Source organism: Camelus dromedarius, chromosome X (assembly GCF_036321535.1).
Source record: "Camelus dromedarius isolate mCamDro1 chromosome X, mCamDro1.pat, whole genome shotgun sequence".
NCBI lineage: Eukaryota > Metazoa > Chordata > Mammalia > Artiodactyla > Camelidae > Camelus > Camelus dromedarius.
In genome coordinates this window covers 30864499-30884440 of record NC_087472.1, presented here as the reverse complement: position 1 = coordinate 30884440, position 19942 = coordinate 30864499, and the positions used below count along the sequence as shown (strand labels likewise).

General features: G+C 36.0%; 1 protein-coding gene across 1 annotated transcript in view; it reads left to right on the top strand.

Moving 5' to 3' along the window:
• Positions 1-19942, top strand: part of ALG13 (ALG13 UDP-N-acetylglucosaminyltransferase subunit) — a 61281-nt gene that overhangs the window by 24574 nt on the left and 16765 nt on the right. The window contains 14 exon segments of the mRNA XM_010996654.3: positions 3353-3434; positions 3636-3798; positions 6107-6182; positions 7187-7295; positions 8703-8767; positions 9102-9202; positions 10234-10361; positions 11108-11354; positions 11790-11903; positions 12095-12251; positions 12627-12747; positions 14915-14947; positions 15041-15096; positions 18584-18655. Of these exon segments, the coding sequence (XP_010994956.2) occupies positions 3353-3434; positions 3636-3798; positions 6107-6182; positions 7187-7295; positions 8703-8767; positions 9102-9202; positions 10234-10361; positions 11108-11354; positions 11790-11903; positions 12095-12251; positions 12627-12747; positions 14915-14947; positions 15041-15096; positions 18584-18655 (1524 nt within the window).

The following is a 19942-nucleotide window of genomic DNA, read 5'->3' as shown; positions in this document are numbered from 1 at the left end:
TTCTTTTCCTTTGTATTTCAAATGTCATTTCCTTTGAAACTTTACTAACTCTCCTGGAGGTCTTTCCTCCCTTTGTGTTCCCCTAGCATCACCCAAGTAATTATAGTGTTTATCACCTTATATTTGTTTTCATGTCTATTTCACTCATTAGTCTGAAAGTTTCTTAAGTGCAGGAACAGTGTGCTACTACTGCCTAGTAAGGTGCTTGGAAAATATTAGGAGATTGTTTTGTTGGTTGAGAACTGTCAGCAGATAAACAAATTGTTCTTCACCATACAGTTTTATTTTTCCAATTTGCTTTTTTTTTCTTGAAAAATTTTTTTTAAAGTTTTTTTAAAAAATTTTTTTGGGGGGCGGTCATTAGGTCTATTTATTTATTACTAGTTTTTTTTTTTTTTGGCAGAGGTACTGGGAATCAAACCCAAGAGCTCATGCATGTTAAGCATGCGCTCTACCATTTGAGCTATACCTTCCCCCCAACCACCATACAGTTTTTCTTCCGGAAAGTTTTTAAAGAAAGCCTATCCTGGTGATTTGATTAGTGAATATAGACTACACAATACTGGAGTTTTGTTGTGTTTCCATTCATCAGTCCATTTTAATTTTTGATGTATTTCAAGGCAAATTCAGACATTAGTATAATTCCCCCTAAACACTCATTCAAAGTTTTTAAACAAAGATATGACATAATCAGAATTGTTTGAGGAAAAGGTGTGTTAGCTATTGTATTTTAACAATTGTATATAGCATTGTCTGAGATGGGATTTAGACATTTAGATCTTTACCAGGACCCTTTAAACCTACTGTTGAGGTTTTTTTTCTCCAACATTTTATTCTGATAATTTTCATATAGAGAGACGTTATAAGACTTCTATAGTGAACATCCATATACCCACCACCTAGTTTCTATAATTATACAGCTTCATTTTCAAATGAGTCTTGTATATCTTACAGAGATATTACTGAGGTAATTAAGGGAAAAACATCACCCATTGGGATAAGAATACAAAAATGTAAGACCTTTTGAGTGTGTGCAGCCATGAGAATATCATGTATAAGTCATAATACTTATCAGCAGTTGGGTATTTGCATTGCATAGGATACTGTATATATGTCTGATTTGGGAATGTATGAAGTGAATATGTTTGTTTAAACTGAAATTTAAGCATGGAAGAGCCAGGTGGCAGCAGGGTACTTTTGTTGTGTGACATCTTGCTTTGCCTAAAACTTAGTTGTATCGGTTCAGGCTTCTAAGATTTATATTTGAATTGTTTTGAGTTTTCAAAAATGAGTTTATTAAAAGCAGTGAACATTATTAAGGAACCTTCCATAAAATATATTTTAGAGCAGATTTTCAAAGAAATAAATGCCTAATGTTCGCCTTGGTATCTTTTACTTCTTTAGCTAACTTAACTCTGCATTTTACATAGTTAGCCAGTGTCAAAGTGAATGCAGCTGGAAGCTTGCCATCTTCACTTAGCCCGTTTACTCTATCTAGAAAGAATAGAAATATATACTTACATTGGAAACAAAATAAAACTTCTATCTGGAAATGTATAGTGAAAATCCAAGTTTCCATTCATGCTCTTCAATCTCTTGTGCTTCAGAGTAAGAACTATTAAGTTTAGGTGGGTATCCCATATCACTCCCTTTGCATTTATTTATTTATTTATTTATTTATTTATTTATTTATTTATAATGGAGATGGGCTCATACTTAACATTGTTACTTGTTCTTCTCAAATACTGATCCTCATCAGTAATACAGATCTGCCTCATTTTTTCATTAGTTTACTACTTTACACCTGCCTGCCCCAAGACATACCACCCACAAGTATGTATGAGAGAATTATTATTTTATGTTGAGACACCACCAGGAACACAAAAGCCATCATGACTATTTTTGCCTCTTCCAATCAAAACAGAACTTCTTGCCACTTAAATAGAGAAATTGTATGCTCATTTTTGTTTTCTTTCCTGCTTATTTAGTCATCAGTTCTGGTTAACTGTGTTCTTTTCACTACTCCTTAACAACTGCCTCTGGTTATTAACCTTTCTTAGTTGGAGTTTCCAGTTCTTCTAGTCCAAGGCACAAAGGGCTTCTCTGCTCAAAATCTGCTCACTGTTCTTTTAGATTAATAAACTCCTCTTCAATGCAAATACCCCTTGGGATGGGTAAAACTTTGCAACTTAAACTTTATTGTGAGCTACTTTAGCTTGACACTTGCCTTCAGTACCTTGAAATGGATTATACTGATAGAATTGGAATTGTGATTTCAAAAAAAAAAAAAAAAGACTAGGAAAGAGTAATAGACCTGGGATCAGAGAACTTGTTTATTGAGATAAGTTAGCCCAGAGTAGTGTAGGAAAGTAGAAAAAAGAGAGTGCTTAGGATAATTTTCTGCCAAGGAACCTTGGTAACATCCTCTTACAGATCACAGAGAATTGTCTTTGGTACCTCAGGTTGCTGATATCAGAGACGGCTCCAAGATGAAATAGACTTAATCACTAGAGATGACATCCCTTACACAAGACATAGGTTTTTGAACAAAAATTCAAAAACATTTTGGAGCAATTATGTAAACAAATTTCATCACATGGAGCCAGGAAACATTTTTACTGAAATAATTTGGTTAGTAAGCCTGGCCTTTGAATTGTTACTTGAAAAAACTAGAGATTGAAGGAATCAGTTAAGAAATAAACTCATTTTGTAGCCATCTCAGTGCATTAATTCATTAAGAAGTCTCTTTAGCAGTATTGCTTCTATATAGCATATTGATACATTGCTATTCAATACAATAGATGACATTTTGAATAAATTGAATGAAATCCCTCCCCCCATAGTCTAAGTTTGGGGGTTGGGTGTTGGACGTATTTTCTCCATTTTCAGAAATTAAGCTGGGTCTTTTGACTTCTGTTAAGGCTTTCTATTATATTCACTCTCTCAGTTTGTAAAAGTTTCCATCTTTTGCAAATTCATAAATCAGTACTTGTTTGGAATATTAACAGGAATGTGACTAAAGCTCACAGTGTTGCCTTAATAGTGATTTTAATCTTGACATTTAAAAGTCACTTTTAAGAAAATCTCTTTATGAAATATAGCTTGCATTTATCTATATTTAGATTTTAAAAATCACTTTTCCCCAACTTTGCTGAGATATAATTGACAAATGCTGAGTGGAGTAAGTCGAACAGAAAAAGACAAATACTGTAATGTCACTTATGTTTGGAATTTAAAAATCACTTTTTTAAGAAAGCATTTAGTTTACAAGTTTCTGATTAGCAACTTAATTTCAAGTATTTCATTGTAGTGAGACATTCACTTAATTGTTCTGTGTTTTTCTTTTCTTCAGATTCTACTCTGCTATTCAAGTAATGGTCATTATGATTCAGTGTACTCAAAACAATTTCAGTCAAGTGCAGCTATTTGTCAGGGTATGTGAAGGTTTTATAAATGTTTTGAGCGTGCTTTTAGATGATTTGTTGCCAGTCTTTAAATTGAGGGACCCGCCATGAATAGCTCTCTTAAAACTTTGCTGGTATGTATTGAATTTGTTTACTGGGTTATGGCTATTTTCACATTGTTATAAAAACTCTTATTTTGACAATTGGAGTTTTGGCCATTTTTTCCTTTAGCTGTATTGTATGAAATTCTCTATAAAGATGTGTTTGTTGTGGATGAAGAAGAGTTGAAGACCGCAGTTGAATTGTTTCGAAGTGGTTCCAAGAAGAATAGGAACAATGCTGTGACTGGCAGTGAGGATGTCCATATTGACTACAGGAGTTCAACTCCGAATAGGTAATAAAGGGAAAAGGGACGTCAACTACAAGATCATCGTGTTTTTGTGCATCATTTGAAAGTGGAAGGGACTGGCAAGCTTATGACTTAGACTATTTATATATATTCAGCCCTTGGCATTCACGGAGAATTGATTCCAGGACTCTTGCAAACACCAAAATCCTCAATGTTCAAGTCCTTTATATAAAATAATGCAGTATATGCAGTCTGTCCTCTTCATATGGGTTCTGCATCCACGTATTCAACCAGTTCCAATCATGATTGGTTGAATCTATGGATGTGGAACCTACTAAAATGAAGGGGCCAACTGTATATACACTCACATGTATGTATGTATGTATGTGTGTGTGTGTGTGTGTATGTATGTATAGGGATATACATTTTTTAAAGGGGGAAGAGAAGTTTTACCAAAAAGATATGTTACATTGTGAAATACTCAGGCTTTGGGGATTCAGTCCAAGTCAAAACCAATTTAAACAAATGTTTCTTTTTCTCCTACTGATCTATCTTCTGTCACTTTTTTTATTAGTTCAGCCACAAGAATTTAAGAGGGGTAGAGGGGGAGTTTCCCCCTGCTGACACACATCTCAAGTCAGACTCCAAAATTAGTTTTTTAATTGCTAGAAGAGACTTTAGAACTATCTAATCCATGATTCTCAAACTTACATATGAATTACTCAGGGTACTTGTTAGAAAGGCAGATTTTGGGGCTTCCTTTAAAAAAATTGGAGGTCAGAGTGGGGCCAGGAATCTACTTTTCAAACAAATACACCCAAGTATACTGATACAGGTAGGCCATGGACCACACTTTAAGAACAAAACTGATCCTAAACCAGCACTATCATTTTATAGATGGTAACTGAGGTTCAGAGTGGTTGCTTGACACATACATCCAGCTAGTAGGAAAAAATCTCTCAGGCTAAAGGAGAGTTTTAGGAACTTTTGAGTGTCTGCCTTTTGTGCTTTTTAGGAGTGTACGTTGTGGCCTCTGAGGAAGCAGCTATTATTGAACAGATTTAGTCAGAAACTTTGCAGTTGAGAAAATAAAGTAGGTGTTGTATTTCTTCCTGATTCTTAGTTCTGTCTGGAAATTCAGATAGGCTTTGTGCTAATCAGGTGTTACCTTGTCTTTTGTCTTGCAGTTCTATTTCTTGGATATTTAATGCTTGCATTAAAGAATTTTTTTTGATAAGGAGAGTTTTTTAAAAAGCTTACAGTTGGTCCTCCCATTCTGGATGTGGAATTTGTGAATGTGGAAGGCTGACCATAATGGGCTTGAGAATCTGATTTGGTATCTGCCAGGGGTCCTAGACCCAACTCCCTGTGGATACCAAGGGATGACTGTATTGGGGAATGCAGCGGGTGGCAACCATATATCAAGGTAGAATTTGCTTCATTCTTCACTGCTTATCTGTCTTAAGAACTTGAGGCTGTAGTGGGGTTTGGGTTTAGCTCTGTGGTACAGTGCATGCTTAGTATGCACGTCCTGGATTCAATCCCCAGTACCTCTATTTAAATAAATAAATAAAAAGAAGTTAATGCAAAAAAAAAAAAAGAAAAGAATTTGAGGCTTAACTAGAGTAATAGGAAGCAAGGTTTATTAGTTATCTTTTGCTGCATAACAATATTTCCACAAACTTGACAGCTTAAAACAACACTCTTATCTCATAATTTATATGGGTTAGGAATCTGAGCACAGCTTAGCTGGGTCTTATGCTTAGGACCTCACAAGAATGTAATGAGAGTTTTGGCCAAGATTGAGTTCTCATCTGGAATTTTGACAGGGGAAGGATCCACTTCCCCACTCACGTGGTTCTTGGTAGTATTCAATTCCTTGCAGCTGAAGGACTGAGAATTTCAGACTTTTCCTGGCTATCAGCCAGAGGTAACCCTTTGGCCATGTTCACCAACCCCATGTGGCATGGCACATGGGGTTGGTGAACATGGCTGCTTGCTTCCTAATAGTCAGCAAGAGAGAGATCAGCAAGACAGACCCTATATTATATAATGTGGTAATATACATCTTGTCTATTGGTTAGAAGCAAACTTAAGGAGAGGGGACTCATACAAGAGTGTGACCACCACAAGGTGGGGCTCATAAGGACCATCTTAAAGTTGTGTCCCCACGGGAGGTATGTGTAGCACATATTTATAAAAAGGAAACATAAATGTAAATTTTGGGATGAAAAAGTATTTGCTTCATTTTTAGAGCTGAGCTACTTTGCCACTAGATGGTGGTATGGTCATTAAGACTTTCCTTAGCTAGTACATTTATATAAAGCTCTTTGTTCTAAATCTTTTCAATTAGGACCGAAGAGTGGGGTGCCTGCTGCAATGCTGAAAATATACCAGAAGGGTACAATCAAGGAACAGAAGAAGCAAAGGTTTGAGATTTTCTAGGGCAAAGAATTTTCATAATCTTGGCTTACAGCATCATAACTTAAACTAGTTAAGGTCAGATGGTCCATTTTGGTTATATGGAGTTGGTGGGGAAATGATGTTTTCCTTTGTGAAAGTCTTGGTCTGAAAATGTAAAATGTGGGCTTAATGTTCTCTGAATTTTTATTCTTATGAAATTGTAAATTTTTTTCAAAGTGAACTTTGAACACCTGAGAAATTTCAGAAGCTATTGTTTTCAAGTTAAAGTAATATTACAAATCCTAGAGATATTTAGTTTGTAATTGGTCTTCTGATGCTAAGGCTTCTTCTTGTTACTAAAGAGTATAATGCTTATCCCTATTCTACTCAAAGAAAATAGGTAATAATCCTGGTTGGAGAAACAGTAGGAATTTTACCATCTGTATAGGCCTAAAATCAAGCAGGCGTTGAATTTGAGACTAGCTAATTAGGGCAAATACTACGAGAACAATCTCTGTATATGCCCCAAATGCTAGTGATTTGGGATCAGTATGGACTATCATGAAATTCTAAGAAAGCAGAAGAAAAAGGTAATTCTTTTGGAAATTGTAACAGATTTTGACCAAAATGAAGTAAACTTTTGATATTTTTCCAGATGACTTTAGGGTACAGAAACACTTGAACCTCTGTAGGCATATCAAGATGAGACTTGCTCAATAGCCCTGGCTGAACCTTTAATCCTGATCTGTGTTGCATTGATTTATATGAGTTATTGGCTGCTTTAGACAGTATTTCCCTTCTGCCATCTAAAACCTTTTAGATTTTTGTATATTGTTTCTTTAGACTCCTAATTTTTAATATATACAGTAAAATTTATTGTGGCATTTATTTCTTGTTTTAATAAAGAAGGAAAGGCATATATGTACATAGTTTTAAAAAAGGAAAAAAAGAACCTTAATTCTTCCTTCGTCTTAGAAGGAAGACTTAAGCTAAGGATGGTGAGTTTGTAGCATGATTATTTTTGTTTTAGTCTCCAGAAAATCCATCAAAGATGCTCTTCCCCTATAAGGTGCTCAAAGCCCTGGATCCAGAAATCTATCGTAATGTAGAATTTGATGTTTGGTTGGACAGCAGAAAAGGTAATGAAATATTAACAGGATATTTTTGAATCCTGACAGATCCAGGAGAATAATTTTGTAAATTTCTAAAAATAAGAGATGTTTTCAAAGTACTGTTAATAATAAACATTTTTACATGTTTATGTGGTACTTTTTAGCCTGCTCAATACATGATTTAAATCCAAAGGAGGAAACTAATAGGTTTAGAAGTGGGGAGGGATCTTTCAGAGTCTGATGTTCATTTGGGACTTCAACTTGGCAAAGACTGTGTAGAGATAACTTTTAGATAACTTTGAGTACCAGAAACTTGTAAATGGAAATAAGTTCATCTTAAATTCAATGTGTTAACTGCACTCATTGATAAATGAATAGGTCAGGTATTGGCAAACTATGTATGACCTGTGAATCAAATCTGACTTGCCACCTGTATGGTCCATGAGTTAAGAATGGTTTTTGTATTTTTAAATGGCAGGAAAAAAATGAAAAGAACTGTATATTGTAACAAATGAAAATTATATAAAATTCAATTTTCAGTGTCCATAAAGTTTTACTACAGAGTTGAATAGTTACAACAGAGTCTGTATGTCCCACAAAGTTTAAAATATTTACTGTCTGGCTCTTTACAGAGAAAGTTTGCCAACCCTTGAGATAGGTAATTGTTTCTCCTTATAAGATAACTAAGTTGATCAAATTAGGTCTTAAAGTTCTGTCTTCAAAGTAGGCTTTATTGAATGTTCCATACTCAATTCCTTGAACCTTGGTAAACATAGGTATAATTAACAATCTAGAATGAGGTTAATATCTTGTAGAACACAGTAATTTATTAAAAACACAGTTGACCTTTGAACAACATGAGGGTTAGGTCCACTGACCCTCCAAGCAGTCGAAAATCCCAGTATAATTTGTAGTCAGCCCATGGTATTTATAGTTCCTCTGTATCTGCAGTTCCACATCATCAGATTCAACAAACCTCGGATCTTATAGTGCTGTAGTATCTACTATTGAAAAAAATCTACATGAGTGGATCCATGCAGTTCAAACCTGTGTTGTTCAGTGATCAACTATAGTAGGCTGCTTTGAAAAAGCTGCATAGTGCTTCTTTTTTTTTCCTTTTTTAAAAAAATTGAGGTGTGTTACTTTCAAATTGTACCTTATTGGTATTTGACTAACTCTAAGATTACAACCTCCAATTTCCATCTATTTTTGTCTTATAGCACAAAACTATTCTAGCAGGTCTTCTTAAATTAACCATAGAAGTAACCTATCAAGAGTGATAGAATGACCTGTTAGGACATTTCCCCCCCAGATTTTAGCTTATAGTGGTAGCATTGTCAAGAACACTGGTAAAAATAAATTAGAAAATTAAATGATGTAAAACAGGAAAAGAACTAGTTCAGTTGAACTTGAATCTTCATTTTCTTTTAATAGAACTTCAAAAATCTAATTATATGGAGTATGCTGGAAGACAGTACTATTTGGGAGACAAGTGTCAGGTTAGTTCCTTCTTTAAAGAATCAGTCATTTTTTTTCTGAGATTGTGGTTTTAGTCATTAATATGAGTTCAACAAAACTAATTTACAAAATACTGGGATTTTTAAAAATGTTTGTGTTGGATTTTAATTATATATAAACTTGTGAATAGATGTAAAGCTCTTTCAGCATGTGCTGCCTCTATTGAACCAGATTGGCAGTATTGATTATCAACTGCTTTAATAAGTAGATGCTGGACTCCATTTGGGGAGAAGTGGTATTTTTGTTTGGCAGAAGCCAGATCTGCCAATAGATGTGAGACTAGATGTATTCTTACTGTCCATTTCCCTCTTTCAGGTTCGCTTGGAATCAGGTGGAAGATATTATAATGCTCACATTCAGGAAGTTGGAAATGAGAACAATTCGGTAACAGTTTTCATTGAAGAATTGGCAGAAAAGTAAGAATATAATAATTTGTTGAATTACAAAAGTATTTGGCTCTTGGTGCCTTTTTGTAGTATTAAATTGAGAATTACCAGGATGCTAGTAAGAGAACCAAAGTTATATCTGGTACTGACCTAAGATGACTTATTTTGAATTGTAAAAGCATGTGCTGAAGTATGAAATCTCGGTATACCTATGTATAAGTTTCCAAATCCTAGGTGCTAGCCAGCATATTAGAATTATTAAGTACAACAGAATTATGATACAAAACTATTTATAATAGTTGGAAAGCTGATTTTCTAAGTGAACCTCTACCAATATCAAGATAGGCTAGTCCAGTCATTCTCAAACTTTGACATATCCTGGAGTTACCTGGAGAGCTCATTAAAATACAGATTGATGAGCTCCATCTCCAAAGTTTGATTGAGTAAGTTTGTGGTGGTGCCCAAGAATTTGAACTTCATAAGTTTCCAGGTGATACTAATGCTGTTGGTCTACTTTGAGAACCATTAAAGTAGGTTATGCTGCCCTAACAACCAAAAAATTCTCAGCAGCTTGAAACAAAGTTCATTTCTTGCTCATTTAGCATGTCCATAGTGGGTCGGCAAAGGGGACCCAGGCTGACAAAGGCTCTATCTAGACATATGCTGCCATGATCATAGAAAGGGAAAAAAATGAGAACATGACAAACCATATGCTGGTTCTTAAAGCATCTGCTCACATTTTATTGGCCAAAGTAAGTTACATAACTAAGCCTAAAGTCAATGGGATGAGAAGATATAATCCTGCTCCAAGGAGAGGCAACAAATATTTGTAAACTAGTTTACTACAATCTCATCCTGAACATATGTGCTACAAACAGCTGTGAAATTGTAGTAACTACTCTTAGGTTTTCTAACCCAAAAAGAAAACCTCAATGGGGAAGCTAGTGTCAACCAGTTTTAGTAGAATATACTTGAAAATGAAGCAGGAGGAGTTGGGTATCTGTATCGAATGAAACTTGTATGTGTTGCAGTGGCTTTATGATGGTATCTTTAATTTTAAGGCATGTTGTTCCACTGGCTAACTTAAAACCAGTTACCCAAGTGACACCTGTTCCTGCCTGGAATGCTATGCCCAATAGGAAAGGAAGAGGTTATCAGAAAATTTCCGGGGGCTATGTCCCAGAAATAGGTTTGTATGCTGGTTTTTATTATTTTCCCCTTCTTGTGTTTACCTACATTGTACTTTTTTTAAAGGTGTAAGTCTTGCTTTAGGGGTAGAGTTTCTCAGCTTTGGCACTACTGACATTTTGGGATGGATAATACTTTGTTGTGGGGTGCTATCCTGTGCGTTGTAGGATGCTTAGCAGCATCCTTGGCTTCTATCTACTAGATGCCAGTACCATCCTTCCCCAAGTTATGACAACCAGAAATGTCTCCAGATAATGCCAAATGTGCCCCAAAGGAGGGGAGGAAAAAATTGTCCTGGCTGAGAATTACTGTTTAGGGGACTTTGTATAAAGTTAAGTTGGAGTGGACTTTAAACTTTAAAACTTGAAGGGAAAAGATTTCTCAAAGAACTAGGAAAACACCTCATAGACACAATGAGATATTGAGATATTGGAAGAGATATTAATGGGCATAATTTCTTGGATAATAGTAACATAGGTGAGTGACTGTATGTTTTGATGACCAAAGCTGCCTATTCTAAAGGTAGTGCTGACTTGTCCATTGATACAGAAGTTACTTGCTCATTAGGCCCTTCCAAATGGAAGATCTAGTACATCCTTTGAAAGTATGGAAATTCCTTCCCTGTATTCATTTGGTTTGTCGTAAGAAAACATCTGAGAGTTTTAGATATTTGTGGGAGTGCTGTGGGAGACACTGGGTTTTTTGCTTTGGTTATGAAGCTCATTTACTTGCTTCTTTGTTTGAAAGCTATGTCGGAGATGGACATGAAGCAACGGAAGAAGATGTTCAAGAAAGTTAGAGGGAAAGAGGTTTATATGACTATGGCTTACAGCAGGGGAGACCCCCTCCTCCCGCCCAGGCTTCAGCATAGTATGCATTATGGGCATGACCCTCCAATGCACTACTCACAGACAGCGGGCAGTGTTTTGTCTAATGAACATTTTCATCCTCAACATTCATCTCAGAGACAAGGTCGGGGATATGGGATGCCCAGGTAGGTCTTAACTGACTGAATATAGTGTACATCTCTGTTGAGAGATTGGAAATAATTCCTGGGCAGAATTATGGTAGAATTTAGAAATATTTTAATAGTCTATATTTCTTTTATAATCTCTGTCTAAAGCGAGCATAAAGGATGGAACTGATGTATACTTAAATTCTTGTCAAACTTATTGAAGATTTATAGTCTCACAGTCTAGGGAAATATTGAACAGTTGAAGAGATGCTAGAAGATAGAATGTCAGCAAGCTGAGTGCCATGTATATGGCACTATATCCTTTAATAATGGATAGGCCTAATGTCAGTAGTGAGGATAGAAGAGCTCTCTATTTGGTCATTTTTAGAAAGTTAATTCTATTTAGCTACTAAGACTGACTATTGAAGCACTAGTGAGTAAAGAGTTCTGGTTTTTTTCCCCCTTTATTCTTAGGGATGCATCTCGCTTTATAAACAGGCACAACATGGTGGGCGCTAAAGTTGGTTTTTACCCTGGGCCAGGTAAAAGGTGCTGCCAGAGCTATGATAACTTCTCCTATAGATCTCGGTAAGTGAATTTTAAGCGTTGGAAGTTAGAGAAAATGTGTAAGTGTGGCTTTATTGCTGTGCATCAAATATATGGACTAAATTTTTTAAAAGTGTCAACATTGAGATGTTTGAACTGTTATTTAGAAATTAGAAACAGTTTACTACCATATTTTATCTTCTTCCCCCTTCTCATTCCCCAAACTACTTAAGTTCCTTTAGACGTAGTCACCGCCAGATGCATTGTATGAATAAGGAGTGCCAGTATAGCTTTGCTCCAGAGAGTGGACAGATGCCCAGGGGCTTGGAAGAAACTATTACCTTTTATGAAGTTGAAGAAGGGGATGAGACTGCTTACCCAGCTTTACCTGTAAGTAGGTCAAAGTTTTACTCAAAAAGCTGTTTACTTTTCTCTTTCATTTTATTTTTTTAAGTAAAGGCAATGTAGATAAATTTGAACTTTTTAACAAACAGTCAAAAAAAAGCCCTTCCTGGAAAATGTAAGTTTTCACCTTAAAGCTTCTAAAAATTGGAGAATAGAACTTTTTTTTTTAAGCTATTCTTAGAGAAGAGGGGTAGAAGTGGACAAATAATTTTGCCTGGATAGTATGGGCTAAAATTTTGTTTTCTTGATCATTATTTCCTCACGTATTTTTGATTCTAATGTAAATTTAAAATATTTATAGCTTTTTCTCTAACTATATAGGGAGGACTGCATGTGTATGTATGTATCTCTTTGGTACAGAATCATGGCGGGCCCTCCACAATGGTTCCTGCTACTTCAAGGTACTGTGCTGCAAGGCGAGCACACAGCTCAGGCAAACAGACTTTGAATTCAGAAGAGATTGATGGCCAGAGTGACAATGGTGAGTCAATTACAGTTAAATATTTTTTTTAAGGTGATTGTTGTGGCATTAGCATATCAGGGCTAAAGTTTTGGTTTAGGGGTCTTAGTCTGTTCTGGTAGCTCATTTTGAAAGAGTTATCAGTTCTTGTATCAGAGCTTACTAGGTTTTTGAAGATGTCTTGATATTTTTCAGGACAGACTTATTTCTTTAGGCCACTACCTTGTTATAACTTTCAGCTATCCACATGGGTCTTCAGTGAGTTTTGATTTGGTGAGATTTCAGTATGGAAAATACCTATTCCTTATTAGTGAGGCACTATTCATGTTGTCCTCACCATTTGTATAACTACTTGAGGCTTTTCATGTGACTATAATTTTACAAGACTGCTATGAAATAATTTCTTTGCCCAAAGAGATTTACTTGATCTATAAACATTATTATTCTATTCATTGTGTCCTAATGGCCATATACTGTACTAAGTAATTATAATTTAATGTAATACTTAATTCTATCCCTCTGAGGAATGTGATATCCTTATTTTATATATGAGGAAATTGGGTTCAAAGGGTAAATGACATGGTCAAAGTCATATCTTTGGTAAGTGTCAGAGATTTAATTTTTTATAACAGTTTTATTTAGATACAATTTACATATCATAGAACTTGCCTAAAGTGTACAATTCAATGTTTAAAGTACAGTTCAGTGGTTTTTAATATAGTCACAGAGTTACATACGTCACCACAATAAATTTTAGAACATTTTTATCACCCGAAAAAGAAACCCTGTACCCATTAGCAGCATTCCCCATTAGACTCCCCAGCACTCCCTACCCACACCGCCAGCTCTAGGCAATCACCAGTCTGCTTTCTGTCTTAATGGATTTGCCTGTTCTGGACATTTCATATAAAAGGAATCATGCAGTATGTGGTCCTTTGTGACTGGCAGAAATAAATTTTGAATTGGGATTTATCTGACTCTAAAGCCTATGTATGTGCCCTTAATAGTGTTACAGTGCTTCTCATCATGGAGTGTGCTTATTTTTACCATTTTTCTGTGAAATGATGTATGCCTACTGAAACAATTCTGGAGGTATTGGGTGGATTAAGGAGGTGTGAGGCAGTCTGAATGACTTGACTTCCTTATTTTCTTGCTACTTTCTGCTACTTATGTAGAAGAAAATAGATATTTCTAAGAATTTGATGAGAACAAAATATCTAGCACAAGAATGATCTGTGAAGAATTTGTACGTGCATGTGCTTAATTTAAGTATACATACTCTCTGCTCTTTTACTCAGCATGACCCTTTTGTCTTTTACTTTTAGCATGATTGGTACCTTCAGATGTATTGTTCACCTGTAGTGGCATATTCAAAGTAACCAAATCTTTGTTCTCACCTTAAATCCTGCTGTTTGGAAGGGTTACCTGCATGTATGCTTGATTAAGTGATGTGTTTAAGAATCAAATCCAGTTTTCACCTTTAGGGTTTTATTTTATGGAAAACTGTCTAATTGAAGGTTGACTTTCTCTGCATTTCAGTGGTGTAGCAGTCTTAAAGCAAAATACTTCAGTCCACTAAGCCATCCTCTGAGAACAAACTGATGTCAAATGTATTATTTACCTGAAACAGGCTGATAAACAGATGAGACGTGACATATTCCTTCAGTGTTCACCTAAGCAAACTATGGGTTATGCTCAGATTATTTTATAGTCACCATTTACTATATGTCAAACACCGTGCTATGTTCTTTTCACCCCCCTATGAGCTAGGTACTCTTATCCCTGTTTTATAGTGAAGAAATTTAAGCACAAACATTAAATAACCTGCCTAATGTAGTTAATCAGGATTCAAATCTAGACAGTCCTAACTGCAGAACCAGTGAACTTAATTACCATGCTGTACTGCCAGATTAAAAAAATTTGACACAGCTGGGTTTTTCACTTCTGCCTGAACTCTTAAGAACCAAGAGAATTTTCAGAGGAGAAATTTGTACTGTTTACATCCAGTCTCTGGCTTTAATATCTGATTACTAGTATGAAAGCCGAAATCACTTGTCTGAAAGATGTATATACATTTTAGTTTTGAACATATATCCATAATACTTGAGAAAAAGCAAGTGCTGGCCATCTGGCTCTGCTCAGCTAAAAAGCCCTATATAAACACACTTCTGTCTATCGTTTTTTCTAGGGGGATATCATGAAGAATATATTTATCCTTCAGGTCAGTGAGATCTAGATAAAATCTGATATTCATTGTTTATAAAATTTCAGACTATAAAATGCTCATTATTTTTACTTTGGCTGTATCCTCTAGAACCAGACTATGAAACTTCAGGTGTTTATAGCACAACTGAATCTACAGCAAACTTGGTAGGTATTTAATAGTAATGGCAAACACATACAGCTCCTTTGTAGTAGGGTACTGTTTTAAGAGCTATACATATAAATGTATTTAAATCAGAATGATCTATGAGATAATTAGGACATCATTCCCATTTTGTAGATGAAGAAATTGAGACTCCAGTCAAGTAACTTATCCAAGATAACACCCCTTTCTGGAAATTAATCCAGAGATATTCCTAATATGTGTTGATAGAAGAAATTTGAACATTGGCGGTGGTGATTTTTTAGAGGATTTTGTGATTTTTCTATCAGTACGAATAGGCCATAAATCTCAGTATTTTAACAAAAATTTACTTCTTGGTTATGCTACATGTCCAGTGGACGTCAACAGGAGGGCTCTGCTCAGGGACTTAGGCTGATGGAAGTTCCATTCATGATTGCCAAGGCAAGAAACAAAAGGTAGTGAATGGTGCACTGGCTCTTACAGCTTCTACCTGGAGATGACACATATCACTTTCTTTTCCATTTCTTTTTATTTGGCCAGAGCGTATTCTACTTGAAGACTCTAACTTATCTGTGCCTGTAAGTCAAAAAGTTGGAAATAGTTTAACAGCATTAAGGACTACAACTGTCAATGGAAACTCCCTCCCACAGGCAAAATACTTCTGCCTCAAGGGAGGCAACCCCCAAATCCCCTTCAGTGTAGTTAAACTCAGGGCCCAAGGATTCTGGGAAATGTATAATACTCTCTATTTTGGGTTCAGACGTGGTTCCTTTTGATTTGGAAGCCTAAAACCAAAGATACAAAGTTATTTACCCCCTATACACTCAATTTACAATGGTATAGCAGGGACTAAAAAAATTGCAGTAGAAATTCCCACTCAAATCCAGGAAAAATGGGAGAAACAACTACTGGCCTGTAGCAATGCTGACATCATGAAGGACTGACATTGTGAGGGCCCCCATCCTAGGCATGGGGACCGTTCCCTGGAGAGGCTCCTTTGTTCACTGTTTTCTGGGGCTCTTGATTACTCTAAGGCACTTCCTTCCTTGGCCATATTTGAAGTAGGCATTGGAGAATAATCCTTTTTGGCAGCTGAGCTTTCTCAGCTTGCTTCTTACTCATAGAAAATTAAGGGCCCAAGGGTTGTTTTATCTCAGTTGGATGGTTTTAGTTCTGCTCGTGGTTTCTTTGGCTATGTGATTAATTTACTGTGCTGCTTCTCTAATTCCTACTAGTTTCATGTACCAATAGCCATACTGACAATTTTTTTTAATAAATATACTACTTAGATTTGCTATAACTCTTTGCATTCTTATCCCTATCTCTCTCTATACTTGATTGCAAATACCTTGAGCTTATCAGGCATTGATGGAAGAGCCATACCTTTGGACGCTTTTCCATGAGTCATTTTGTCCAAGTGCAAGGATTCACTGGATGTTAGATCCTTATTTTTACTCTTGCTTTGAGATATCTGAATGCAATCATATTTTAGCAATGATTTGATTCTTCCTTTGAGGCTGAATTTTAATTGCTCTTTGTTGTTCAAAGCACTTATCAGTTTCATCTTTTACAGTTTTGGGTTGAAGCACTTGCCTCTTCAAACTCTATAAGTCCCAGTATTCAAGGATTCTGTTCCCTTTCATTCCTGCCCAAAACTACTTTTCTATACACATCTGTCTTAAAATACCTTGCTAAACTCTGCCAGCAGTAATCAAAACAAAAAACTAACATTCTGTTTTACAAACCTCTTCCCCTAAGAGCTACAAGTTCATAATCTCTTTCTCAAGTAAGGTTTTTGTTACAGCAGCACCCTACTTTTAGTTACCAATTGCTGTTTCAATTAAGCTAGGTTATGCTGCAGCAACAATCCCCCAGCAGCTTGACACAGGAGAGTTGTTCTTGCTAATGTTACAGGTTCAGTGCAGTGCAGGTTTGTAACAGGACTTTGTCCGTAAAAGTCACTCAGGGACCCAGGCTGATGGACACGTGTTTTCACAATCACATTGGCGGAACTGAAGATAGGAAAATTAAACACTGGCTCTCAATATTTCTGCTCATGTTTTATTGGACAAACAAGTCACATGGCCATACCTAACTTTAGATGAGGCCAGGAAGAGCAACCTACCATGTACCCAGAAGGAGAACTGGAATATTTGTGAAGAAGTTGAATGACTACCCTCTATTCCTTAACTGTGATTAATCTTAACTTTGACAGCTTAATGTACTAAATTCTTGTTTTTACTGTTTAGGCAGTACATCTTATGAAGGTGAAGAAAACTGATTTGTAATTCTCTTCCCCTTATTTCTCCTTCCTTTCCCTTGCCTCTGCTAGAGAAATAGTTTTTCCTTTCACTCTGTCATTACTGTTCTCATATCACAGTGCTTTTTATACCATCTCTTGATATAGCCACCCAAGTTGAGAAAGCAAGTAAAAATCTCACCTTCAGGGATGACAAGAATAGACACTTTCTGTCCCTTTAATATCACTTGTCATACATTCCTTTTTGTTCTGAACTTAGTTTATCATACATCCCCAGTAGCTTTCAATCTCTTCATGATGTGCTCCACTCCCACTCCCCAGTCACAAAATCCATACAGATTCTAATTTTTTTCACAGCATTCTGAGGGAAGAGGAGAGATGCAGGACTTAAAGATTTCCAGACACAGGGCTTTCTAAAAAACATGAACATTTATTCTTACTTATTTCCATGCCCAACTCTCAACCAAATCCTTCTTTAGAATTGTTTGGCATTCACACTGGGCCTTCTGAGCCAGGGCTAAAGTTTGCATTTGGGCAGGTCCTTTGGCTGTACTGGAAAACAAAGTTTAGAAACATGTAATCTTAGGCCCATGTTAAATTGGGCTCATCTTTGTCACAGGGTGGTTCCTCTTGTTTCCTGTGATTACTTCCCCTGAGTCCCTCTTGTATTCTTACTATTAGTACCAATTTCTGCTGCTGGTTCATTTTTCTGTCATGACAATCTGTCATGCATCATTCTGATTCTTTTAAAATCATTTTTATTTTCACAAAGACAAGGTCTTGAGCCAAAGGGGAATGGTGTTTGGATTATACTACATTCTGTTTAGATACGATGCAGCTGACCAACCAGTTATCCATCCTTGTCCCTAGCTATGTCTTTAGATGGAATGCTTTCTTTTAGTAACACTGTTGCTGACCCTACTGATTGTGAAGTTTTTAAGGCAAGAGAGGCCACTAAGAAAGTGTTTATATTACAATCCTCTGTTACACTGTAGTGTCTGCATTGGAACTAGAGTTGGATATGATCAGGGTTTCTGTAGATAGGAGATAAGAACAATCATGTACGTTAGGCACTAGAATGATACCTTTTGGAGCGTTATCGTAGTAGTCACTTCCGAATTTGAATACTTTCATGATAGATCACTTTCGCTTAATTTCAGGAGATTTTGAAACGTAGCAGATCTTTTATTGATGTGTTGTGTGGTTTCTTGATTTCCCCTTATTCAACTGTATTTCTGTATTCATTAAAGTCTCTTCAGGATAGAAGACCATGTTCTATGTCTCCTCAGGACACAGTTACCTCATACAACTACCCCCATAAGGTAATCTTTATAGTTTTATTTAGCAGTCAGTTGCAACGGTCTAAACAGAGGAAAGTGAATTTTTTGTTCTCTGTGCCCTTCATCATACTTCAGAGAAGCTGCTTATTCCTGTCTTAAGTATTATTGTACTTTCTGATGCCTGGCACAGTAATTAGTAAATTCAGTCAACAAATTGATTGAGCATCTACTGTGTTTCAGACACTGTTCTGTGTGCTGGTGTCAGACTACTCATGGTCAGTCTACTCTGAACCTCTGATATAATGAGTGAGTTAATATAAATTACCTGTCAAGTGTATGTCATTTACTGAAACTTAAACGTAAAGCTGTCCTGTAGAATGGGAAGCTGGCATCAAAAAGGTAGCTGGACTGGAATTTGACACAACATTGTAAAATGATTATAACTCAATAAAAAAATGTTAAAAAAAAAAAAAGATAGCCGAAACCGTATAAATGAATAATGAATAAGATCATCCTGGGGAAGGGATGAGATTGAGAAGAGCCTCTAGAACAGAGCCTGTGGATCACCAAATTTTAGAAAATGGGTGGAGAAGTATAGCCAAGGAGGAAGGAAAAGCGGGAAAGTATATAATTATAGGAGCCCTAGGAAGAGAATGTTTCAAGGAACAGTCAAGTATCAGTTGCAGCCAAGTGGTCAAGCAGCATAAGGACTAACACGAGTCTACTACAACTGTTACTATGGAGACCACTGTGACTTTGAATACAGTTTCTGAGGACCAGAGAGGGTAATAGCCACATTGCAGTGGGTAATAAGAAAATGGAGACTGCAGTGAGGACAGTGTGTTCAAGAAGGCTGTTATCATTTATTGAACATCTCTCTGTGCACAGCCCTGTAGTGTGTGCTGTGGCATAATCAGAAAAACAAATTGCAGTCTCATCAAGTTTTTTAAAAAAAGGAGAAAAGTACCTTTTCTGTTTAAAAAAAAGTGTGTATATGTGTGGAGAAATGTATATGTATGTAAAAATAAATATATAGTATAAATCTCTGGATAATGGTGCAAGAAACCCAGAGGTTACCTGTTTGGGGAGGGAGGAGCTAGTTAGATGAAAGACAGGGGTTGGAGGGAAACTTCATTGCATACAATTTCATACTTTAGTTTTGAATCATGTTAATGTATTACTTTTCAGGAAAATATTAAAGGAAAAAATTTAAGCTCTCAAAGTAATCTGGGGTCTTCTAAAAGAAATAACCTAATCTTCTTATATTGGGTTTACATAAAGATTGACTTCTCAGTGTTTCAGTTATCAAAATAATATTTCCTGAAATTT